At 31.3% G+C, this 11681-nt stretch overlaps 1 protein-coding gene across 1 annotated transcript; it reads right to left on the bottom strand.

Annotated features, from left to right (window-relative positions):
- Window positions 1-2612: 2612 nt before the first annotated feature.
- On the bottom strand, window positions 2613-10265 carry LOC119668850. Its single transcript, XM_038078513.1, has 2 exons — window positions 9998-10265; window positions 2613-5020 (listed from the first exon to the last, which is right to left on the bottom strand). Exons 1-2 carry the CDS (start codon window positions 10155-10157, stop codon window positions 2667-2669), a joined length of 2514 nt encoding a protein of 837 aa, XP_037934441.1. The 5' UTR covers window positions 10158-10265; the 3' UTR covers window positions 2613-2666.
- Between the last annotated feature and the right edge of the window lie 1416 nt (window positions 10266-11681).

The raw sequence follows: 11681 nt of genomic DNA, 5'->3' as shown, positions 1-11681 counted from the left end.
TTTTTTGAATTGTGTAATAGTACGGATGATTTTGGTGCCTTTGCAAGAACATTACTCTATTCACAAGTACCACGCTATTTCACATAGGCTCAAACAAAAAAATGGATGCCCCGCAAGCAAGGCTTACCAGTTGATGCATGTCTCAATTCATTTAAATCGAACGCTTATTTACAGATAATCCAAGACACACTGAGTGCTTTTATCTTCGACTGTTGTTGGTTAATGTTACTGGCCCATTATCATTATTATTATTTACAGTCAATCCAAGACAATTTAAATTTGAAGATACAAGAGTTGTTGCCAGGGAACTTGGTATCATACAAATCTATTGATTTTAAATTAATAATTTAATAAATAAACTATAATAACTTAAATAAATATTGTTTTGGCGTTTGTGCTATTTTTATTTTCCTTTTCGTTCATAGCGCTCCATGCCTATTTCATGCATATACCACATACTTACACACTTATAACAAGTAAGTTACTTTTTATCTACACTAGAATTTATCTAGAAACTAGAAATAATTTATAAGGCAAAACAACGTTTGTCGGGTTATCTAGTATATATATAATATTAACTACATTATCGGCAAAACTTAGAATTTCCCTCATTTAGAACGCAAATTAGCTTAACTCGCACACGTCCTAAATATAATTTGTATAATATGATATATATCAGGACTGTCGAAACCAGATGTGATCGCGTCCCATGTGGTTTGGACAACCCTGAAACCAGACGGGCCGCATGTGGTTTGAAGAACCCTGATATACATGATATTAAACACACATATCTGTTAAATCGCTACTGAACAGCCATCAATATAAAATGATGAATTTATTTAAACATAGGAGCACTTTTCATCACATCACGGAAATCAACGATTTGGTGCTCCATAATCGTTTGATAAATAAAGACATCATAGATACTATGAATATTCCATTTTAATTAATTCACTTTATTTTAAGTATTTTTATGCCATGCCATTTTGTTATGTTAAGGTATTCGCAAAAAGATAGCAAAATTTTAAGCAAGCTTGATTTATGCACCACGTTAATAGTGTAAACATTATAATGGAGATAATCATCTCACACTGCATTGGTTTCTCGACAAAAACTACCCTCATACACAATTGACTTGATTTTACACCGTGTAACTTCTGGCTACTTCCTTAATCTCGAGAGACCGCTTCGGGAAGACTGTTTCGACAGAATCTAATGTGATCTATTACACTCTAAACTGATGCGTTGTCTTTTCGGCGTTAGTATGATGTATTACTTACAAAGTTAAATAGCGATAAATGTTCTCACCTATTAGATATCAAAGACCTGAGCGGATCGACTACCGTGATGGCTATAACATCACATCAGTAGACACATTGCCATGAGACTCAACGCAATGTATCAAGCACAGACACCTGCCAGTAGTGTCAAATCTTCATGATATTTTAATAAGGACTCACAAAATCTTTTCATAAGTGCATATTTCATGATAATAATCCATCGTGCTATCAACTTTGCAATATATTCTACTACCCACCCATATATATACACTATATTTAATAATAATATCGTTTCAATTAGTTAGAGCGTATTGCAAAATATGTCATTCGAGAAAATGTACTTGGACTCACAAATCTGCTAACACTTGTTATCTAATTGTAATCTGTAATTAAACTAAATTTATTTATTTAAGGACGTGTGCGAGTTAGGCTAAGTTGCGGTATAAATGTGGAAATTCTAAGTTGTGCCTATAATGTAGTGATGTATGCAGTGCAAAAAATCCCAAAAAATCTCCCATTTGGTTTAGCATCAACTTAGCCTAACTCGCACATGTCCTAAATATACCACCTAATCGTAAACAGACCAGTTAAACTGAAACCAGTTATTTAATTAAATTTATTCATGTGTTCGATGACTACAGCTTTATTGTTGCCAGTGATGCGGTTATAGTGTGGCCACTTAAAACGTACAATGAACAAACAACCAGTATAATCAACAACCATTCGAAACCTGGAGACAAATATTGAGTGCGTCAATCTTAAAGTGCTACCCTAAATATATTGTTGTAAACAATTAGAGCTTCAAAAATTTTAAAAAAAATATTTCCGTAACGACTAATTGATTAAAATTAAAAAAAAAATAAATTTAAAGCAACCAAGCTCTCTACGCGAGATCCTGAGTATAACTTATTCATGATAATTTCATACTTTATACTGATTAGTATAAGTTTGAAGATGTTAACGCTCAGAAAAGGATCCATCGATTTACCCTATCTAGAAGTCTTCATATTATATTTTCAAGTATTGTTGTGTATAGCTCGACTTTTTTTTCATTAAGTTCAGTTCTTTGTTTAAATAAAAAAATCTTAAAAAATATAAGGGAACATAAGGGAAATTAGAATTAATAAAATTTCCTCAGTATTAACCTTAGTATAACCCTGGCTTTCTTTTTAATATTTTAGTTTAAATGTTCTTATCAATTAAAAATTCTTACCTTTGCAGCCATTCAACCAAAAAAGAAAAACACTATTTCATTAAACAATTTATTGAAACATCAAAAAATAACAGTTTTGTGAATACATAATATGTATGATGATATATTATTATATCTGCTTAAGTATTTTAAATATTAAATCCATAAAAAAAAACAATATTATTAAAACTGAATTAGAAATTTAATTCATCAAGTGGTTCATTCTTAATCCATGGCCCCAACTCATCCGTTGCTATAATGCCAGCAGTTTCGTCTTGAGAATCACTGTTGTCGGGTGGTGGTTGTGGTTTGCTCGCCCTTTTTCTGATTACTTTAGTTGGTTTCTGAACTGGTTTTTGAACTACTTTTGGAGCAGTTATTGGTGCATTTTGTCTTAAGAGGCTAGCACTCAAATTATTTATTGCTCTAGCATTATTTGCGGTAGAAACATTTTTAACTGCAACATTAGGACTTATTCTCAATGGTGCCATAACAATTGGTACTGTCGTTTTTTGTATTGGTGTCAAGCTAGGCACAGCGTTTGCTGTGGACACTGTAGTTGGTGTATTACTCTTCATTGGTGAAAATGTCGTAGCAGTTGGAGCTGTGGGAATGAAAACGCCATTCTGATTATCATATAAAGTAATTGGGCGTACGCGCTGTCCATTTGCAAGTTGTATTGATTGTGCTGCTATTATACGTTGAGTTGCATTGTTTTTTGGTAAAGCTGTTATAAACGGTGACAACGTGCCGCTTATACCCGCAGTAGAGGTTCTATTTAATACGCTGGGGTCACAAATGGAAAAGCGGCGATTAGCAAATTTAACTGCTGGAACAGCACTAACTTGAGCCCGACTAATTATATTCCGATTGACTAAATTCGATGCTCCACTAGAAGTTGTAACCACAGAACTTGGTGCTGCCCAATTAACAGTACGTATATTTGCAGTTTGTTGTCCAGATTGACTGGTGGGTACTGAATTTGAAGAAGACGCCACAGAAGCTGTAGCAGTCGTAGCAGTACCCATAGATGAGGTACCAAGAATCGTAATAGATGAATAAGGTGAAGTGATAGAAGAAGTAGTAAAAGTAGGTGCAGTAATATTTGCAGTAGTAGTAACAGTTGTATTTGAAGCATGCAAAGTCATGGGATTGGAAGAGTTTGTTGGGCTACTTACGACAGAAAGAGCATTGCCTGTAACTGGTGCATTATTGACTATATTAGTCTTGGGGATAATTCGATATATTCGGCGTTTATCACCATCTACTTTTTCCAAAACTCTGCATGGTACTCCTGATCCGGGTCTGGCTCCTGGTCCAGTAGGAGTTGCAAAACTATATACAGACCCATTACTGCGGAGTTCTATTGGTTTTCTAACAACTATCTTTGGTACTGAATCTGATTTATTTTCAACTGTTTTCTCTTCATCTTTTTTGCTCGGTGGACTTGCAATCACAGAGTCAGGTGTGTGTTTTGCAGCTAGAATTAAATTGACCATTTCATTAACTAAATACATTTCTCGGTTGCCGAGACTTTCCTTAAATAGCCGTTTGCTGACTTCATTAGCAACTGGTGTTGATGCACCATTAAAATCTCTACAGTCATCTAAAGTCGTAACTATAGCTTTAAAAATATTTTCAGTTAACACGATGAGCTGTCGTTTATTCATGGTCTTTATATAAGGTTTGAATATATCAAAATATTTATCTTCCACTGATCTATTCGTATCAAATTGTACCGATTTCTCACACATTACAGGTTTTATAGTAGTATTCGTATTCACGACAAGAATTTTTTTTGCTGCTGGTGGTACTGAAGGACTTTCATTACCTGTTTGCTTTTCAGCAATTATTTCAGTTTGAACTTTTGCAAACTTAGCCGGTGGTATTTCTTCGTTTTCTGTATCTGAAACCTGAAGATCTACATTAGTTTTTGTATTTGGGTTTATCTTACGATATGATCTTTTTGTTACTGTTTTTGGAGTTACTTTAGATTTTTTTGTATCGTTTTTATCTAAATTTTTTTTGCAACTGCGTCGATAAGAACTGCGTGGTATATCATCATCAATATCAATATTACCATCAATATCATTATCTTTATCTTTATTAGCATCATTACTTTTTTCATTTTCCATATCATCGTCGTTTTTGTCGATATCTAATATTTTTTTTATATCAGATGTCTTTTTCAATACTAGGGTACTACTCTCTTTAGTAGATTTTTTAGATATCATATACGTATCATGTGAATGATCCTCATTTGTAAATGAAGGCTCTTTGCCTATAGTCGATGGATCAATTGTTTTCGCGGAATTAAATTTAGTTTTCTTAGCATCTTTTTCCTTGTTTGTTGGATCTTCATTACCAAACCGTTCCATATCATCGTTTTCATCATTCATTTGTAAATGAGGAACTAAAAATTCAGCAAGATCAGCTACATAATTATCCTTCATACGAGTCGAAGTTCGTTTCTTAGGCGAACGATCGTTTCGAATAGACCTCCTACAACTATCCCGAATTGATTTCCACCGATTTTTACATATATTGACTGAAATAATAAAAATAACAATATTTACGAAATTCGACATATAATATAAATAAAATGAAAATATATAAAGGAAAATATAAATAGGCTAAACGAAGAAGAACGAAATATCTGTACATATAAACAAACTCTTTTAATTTTACTTAACAATTAATTTAATTATTTAAAATTTATTCAAAACTGTATTACTCTTATTTGTGAAAGAAAAAAATATTTGCACAAGCCTTGTTTCTGAATGATAGTAGAGCAGAAGTACCTATTAATCCTGATTTAAAATTTTAAAATAAATCCATTTGTTAAATGGTCTGAGCACAAAATGATTTTGAATCAGCATTTGCATAAATTAAAAAAATATTCAACAAATTCCTTTTTACTGTTCGAAGCGTGATTAATCGTTTGAAAGTCGAAAGTAATCTACGCAATTTGGACAGAAATTCTTGACGGACAGAAAATAACAACCTCCTTCTGAACTTGCCACAATCTTAAAAAAAATTTAATATGTTGGGTATATCTTGTCTCGTAAGAAACCTTACGTTCGCGCCGAGTTAATACCCAATTCACACTACAAATTCAAGATTTCTTACGAAAGAAGACTTAAGTATGCATTCACATACCTTCTGCACAAAAAGTATCCGGATTTTGTTATTTGTTAACTACTCCTTAAGTAATATACCTTTTTCAAAAATTTTTTTCGTTATGTTGGTACACCCTTTCTTGACATATGGTATAAATTTGAGCGTCATCTGTCAATTAGTTTGTTTACAGCAGCTGTTAATGTGAAACTACTTCAAGTGAATTTATCAATTTTTACTATGGCAAATTCTTGTTGTACGCGATTTTTTGACCAAACACAGCACCACTGTGTTCGCTCAGGTACTATATTCGCCAGATCTGGATCCGTGCGACTTGTTCCTGTTCCCGAAACTCAAATTGCCCCTTCGTGGTGACCGTTTTGAGTCGATTGAATCAGTAAAAGAGGATTCGCTGAAGGAACTAAAAGCCATACCTGCATGGGTCTACGAAAAGTGTATGGAAAATTTGGTTAAGCATTGGCATATGTGTATAGCTTCAGAAGTAGCATATTTTGAAGGAGATAAAATAAATTTGAAATAAAGTTTAAATTTGTGTTTTATTTACAAAATCTTTTTTAGCAGAATATATTTGCTCTTAGAGCAGCTGCAATCAGAAATGTGAATGGAACTTGGAAAAATTGAGGAACACAATTACTTCAATGTGGGTGAGCAAAAAAGAGACTTTTTTTGGCTTCTTTGACAAGGTTGTATGAGAGTTCAAAAATAATAAACACATGTACAACACCAACAACTTTAGTAGGTTAAATAGTTAATCAGCGTATGTGCGGACTCAATATTATTTTTCAGAAAAATAAAAAAATTTTAATTCTGGCTTTCAAATGACATCATTTTGTGCAACAAAAATCTGCCAAAATAATGGCAATCGCGATTTCAATAGTACTTTCAGAATTCAATGACATTTATATCACAAGCAGTCTCAACTCCTAATGTCAATTAAAAATGAAAGTTCTTGCAATTTTATTTCAAGGGACACGAACGAAGAACAGCAAGTTTATGTTTTCATTGTTGCATCTTAAGAAACTATATTGAATTCAAAAAATCGACTAATTTAGAGTTGCAACTACGCTTCAGAAAAAATGCAAAACGATAATTATATAGGCGCAGTCAAAGCCGACCAAATTCCAACTGGACTATACTTTGGACGGTTTAATACGCCAACTAAAGAAAGGTTAATGGAAATTACTGAAATGAATATTGCTATTATTGGAGATCAATTTGAACAGTAAAATATTAAAGTTATTTGTAAAATCATAAATAGTTTACAAACTATAAATGACTCGTTTTCTCTGCAATATCCGCTTATTATCTGTGAAGAAGAGATCATTTACCATATTAATATTTAACAACATAGCCACCCTTCAACTGGAAAAACATTTTAATATCACTGATTTTAGCCAAAATAAGTACATAAAGATTAATTTTGGAAGTGTCTAATTCCTAATGTGTACCAAACCTGCAACTCTCTCCGCCTTCCATGACGTCCAATTGACTTTTGGTCCCATTCCATTGAATTGGCTAGGTTTTTACATCTGTACCCTTGTTAATGTTCAATTAAATTCCACCCACCCAATCCACCCCTTATCCTTATTCCTCTCTCCATCACCCCGAACCACATGCCCACCCATGTAATCATTTTGTATAATTTTTCATGTTATCTGCTTACAGGTCTACTTATAAATGATTCAGTTACGCACCAATTTTGCTTTTAGTTGATTTTCAACAACCTGGACGTAAACCACGTCCGACATTCGTAGAAGGAAACTTAATCGTTTGGTCAAAAATCGTAAACACGTGGAAGCAAATAATACCAGTTGATTTCCACAATTTAGTTGAAGCGGTTAGATATTTATATTAAGATGACCTATTCAATAATTAAAATGTAATGGAAAAATGAATAGACTGGACTGGAAAAATCCCTATTATTTTTATACGTTCAATTATATATTGCTAATTTACGCATACGATGACAAAACTACAAATATTGTTAGCCTTACGTTAAATGGAAATCTTCGTTGTTACTATAATTAGCTGCGTACATGTAAAACGCATATATAAACTCGGTTTAGAAGTGGTTCGAAAGGGTTTCAGAACAATATATCAGATATGTAATGAAGCACGAACTTAGATGAAGGATAAGTTTATTTATATTAACAAATGAAACAGAAATAAATAATATATAACATCTAATACGAAATAATCTCACAAGATCTGCAATATAAATTATCAAGAACATAAAAGAATTACAATCGATTGAATGTTTCTCAATAGTTTTTATTTAATTTTGGGAAAGTTTTTCTGAAAATTAACATTATTGACATGTTTCACTTAAATTTCAGTTTGTAGCTGCTTTGAGACGCAAATAAAGAAGACGAATGCACCTAACTTTCGTAAGAAACATAAAGTGTGTAGTGTCAAAAGTATATAACCTTATTAATCCAGAAAGTTTCTTAAGAACCCACTATTGCCAATTAATATATACAGTCAAACTTCCATAACTCGAAATACCATAAGAAAGAAAAAATGGGACTTCCCTTAACACCAAAATGGATTCATACTTTAAACAAAAATTCGATTTATAGAACACACTTTTGCATATTCTTATTGGCACGTAACAATATTTTTATTCGAGTTATAGAAGTTCGAGTTATGGAAGCAGAATTGTATGTACTCTTTTTAGTTAGAGTTATAGAAGTGAGAGTTATAGAAGTCTGATTGTATTTGGAATATAACACATTATGGTGGACTCCACGTATGAAGAAAACAAACTATTTGGTTAAATAAAAAGCATACATGGTAGTAACAGGGTTCTTTTATAGTGGGTGATTGGTGACAATGTTCAGAAACTTGCTTTTATTATTAGAATTATAAACAAAATGGTTTATTTATCTATATTTATTATCAATAGAACTTTCTTTTAACATACTACCGTAATCGTGAAGAAGTAGATACCACGAAACAAGTTATACAACCCAATAACCAGACATAAATCCGATTGTGTTTATGGAAAAGCTTTCATAAAACTATTATAGGACAGAGAAAAATTGTTACAAACAACAGATACATCAAAGTCAAAATCTGATAGCTTCTATTCTCAGCAAATTAACAGAGATCAAAAATTTATATGAACTCATTCTTAAAAATATATATTTTATCTTACATATAACTTTCGAAACGCTGGCTGTGCTAATACTTTTTTAAAGTACTTTAGTTTTTTTTAATTTTTAATAAACACAACTATTTATGGAAGATATTCTAATAAACTATATATACATTCAAAAAAAAAGCTTAAGAAGCTTAAAAAAGCTTAAGATATTTTTTTTATGATGTTTGTGTTTTGCATGTGAAATATTTACAACTTTAAATCGAAATAAATCGGGAATCAAGCAATATTCAAATATAGCTTTACAAAAATCAATCAAAAATTAACTGTTGTGCGTAAATAACACAATATTTCTAAGACCCAAAATATCGGTTTAATTTCGGTCAAGAGAGCCGAAACTATTTGTGCCTCATCCGTCAGTCAAAACCGTGTTGTATGTATGTATATATTTGCTTAAAACCTTAAGCACAAGAAAAAAGTGTAAAAGTAATAGTAAAAATACGAAATTGACTGATGTAACACTCTACATAACAAGCTTTTCATCATATTCCGAAAAAGCCAATTTCGACACTACATAACATGGGCCTAACCTAAATTAAATTTTAAATAACACAATGATACATTAATGTATTGAAGTTTCTATTCACATTTATTAAATCTAGTACCTTATAAAAAGTTTTAATCTAACCTATTGTCTTATAAAAACGTACTAGATTAATCTAATCCAGTAGTTCATAAAAATATATCTATCTAACAAACTACTTTACATAAATGTACTAGCTTAATCTACTTTAGCACCTTAGATATAAACATACTACATTGATCTAATCTAGTACTTTAAATAAACGTGAACGATTTAATCAGATCTAGTACCTCAAATAAATATATTGGATTTAATAATAAGAAACTAAATCTTGGAAATCTCTTCAAAACTCATAAATTTCTGTTCTTTTTTTCTTATTTTATATTTATATTTTACACTTAAACGATTTCCACATTTTAAAAACAACAGAAAAAAATTAATTTTGGCGGTGTATGTTTACTCAATGCTGCTGTGTCGTAACTTTACCCATTTGAACATTTACAATAAATATTTTTCATTTCTTGAAAACACCCTGTCTTGAACATACACGACAGCCATTTTGCCAAAGGTGACTCCTGAATCCATGTAAAACATATTTTTTTTTTCGTCAAGGTTTTTAATTAATGGTGACATGCACTTATACCGCAATATTGAATGCATTTAAAATCATAATTAACGCTAAAATATTAATGCATAAGGCATACCTGTGTCTTCGCATTCAATTGCTATTGCTGCCCAAGCCTCCTCATACAGGGCTCTATTATGATAATCTTTATGTCCGCGATCGTATACGACAGGAAACTTTCGAACCGACCGACAGAGTATTGGAATTTTATCGTGCACTAATTCCACTCTTTGCGACATTTTTTATATTTTCACTTCAAAAAATATATTATTAAACACTAAACTAACTTTCTTATTTTACAAAGTTTTTCCCACTCGCGACGCTATGCAACAAATTACTGAATTAAAGTTGACATTTACCAGTGATGGAAAATGTAAGTACAAAAAAAAGTGTTGATTTTGACAGAAATGTCAAAATATTGACTATTGAAAACGAAAAGCATTGCCAATTCAAATTATGTATTAATCATACAAATGAATATGAATGTTTGTTTCATGTTTGTATGTATAGAAATTAATACTGTATTGCGAGTATAATGCATTCTAATATATTTGAATTAAAATAAATAATGTATACATATATTGTACGTTAAATTTTTCTTATGGAGAGTGAATAATAATATAAAAAATTTGCATATTACGTTAAATGTTATTCCAAATATAATAGGTTTTAATATTGAAACTAGCATATTGTGAATTTTTCATGGATGAAATCAGACTTCAATTCAAACTCTTATATATTATGAATAATGTAATTAAAAATTGTTTTAAGACTACAGATATTTAATTTTGTGGTTGTAAAAAGGAAGCAAACAAAAAGAAACCATTGTATAATATTAACACTCTATATTAATATAAGAGATTATATTTAAAAATAATAATATGAAACTTCTATAGGCCTTTTCGGTGGCTCGCAAGTACGGCAAAAAATGCATGTTGGCCTATGTTGGCCACGCGAGTCATTGGCATCACTGTCAAATGTTTTGTTTTGACAAACAGCAAATCTTGTATATGTACATATAAATCAAATATATTTATATAAAAATATTATAAAATTAAAATGAACACGGAATTAAAAGGAATGGTAAGAATATTGGAAATTTAAAAATAAAACACTAAGATAAGTAAATTTTTGTAGGTACTGACGATGTTGGGAGAAGAAAGCAACGTTTTGCAGCGGCCGAGGGATGCAAGTTATTTCACGAATTTTTTAAATGTTATGAATGTTCGTGTCAAGTAGCACTCTAGAAAACACTTCGTTTCCTTTGTGGTCCATAGTTTGCGTGTATTTCTATAAAAAAATTTTTTAGAAAAACTTCAAAAATTATGTTTGTTTATTAATTTTACGTATGTAAACTACAAATTAAATGAAATAAAATAAATGTTACTTGGTAATAACTAACATAATAAAAAATTCAATGTGCTTAATACTTACGATTTCTCCATTCTTATTATTTCTTCGTTACTTTTCAAGATTTTTCAAATTTTTGAATTCTGTTTGAATTTTTATTTCCTCAATTTTTGACATTTGATTGCACTATTCGTTGGAATTTTCAATGAAGGTTCACAATAGTTCGCTTATTGCGTTGGTAACATTTTTTTTTTTACTGGCCGATGTGGTTGGCCAGCATAACTATGCTGGCCGAGGTAGAGAAAATAGTGTTGTTGTTTTGCATACATTGCGGCCAGTATAGGCCTGCATAGGCCAACAACTTGCTGTTTTTTGCCGTACTTGCGAGCCACCGAATACGCCTAATATAATAG

Source organism: Teleopsis dalmanni, chromosome 1 (genome assembly GCF_002237135.1).
Source record: "Teleopsis dalmanni isolate 2A chromosome 1, ASM223713v2, whole genome shotgun sequence".
In the NCBI taxonomy this organism is placed as follows: Eukaryota; Metazoa; Arthropoda; class Insecta; order Diptera; family Diopsidae; genus Teleopsis; species Teleopsis dalmanni.
The sequence above is the reverse complement of the archived record's forward strand: the minus strand, read 5'-3'. Positions and strand labels throughout refer to the sequence as shown.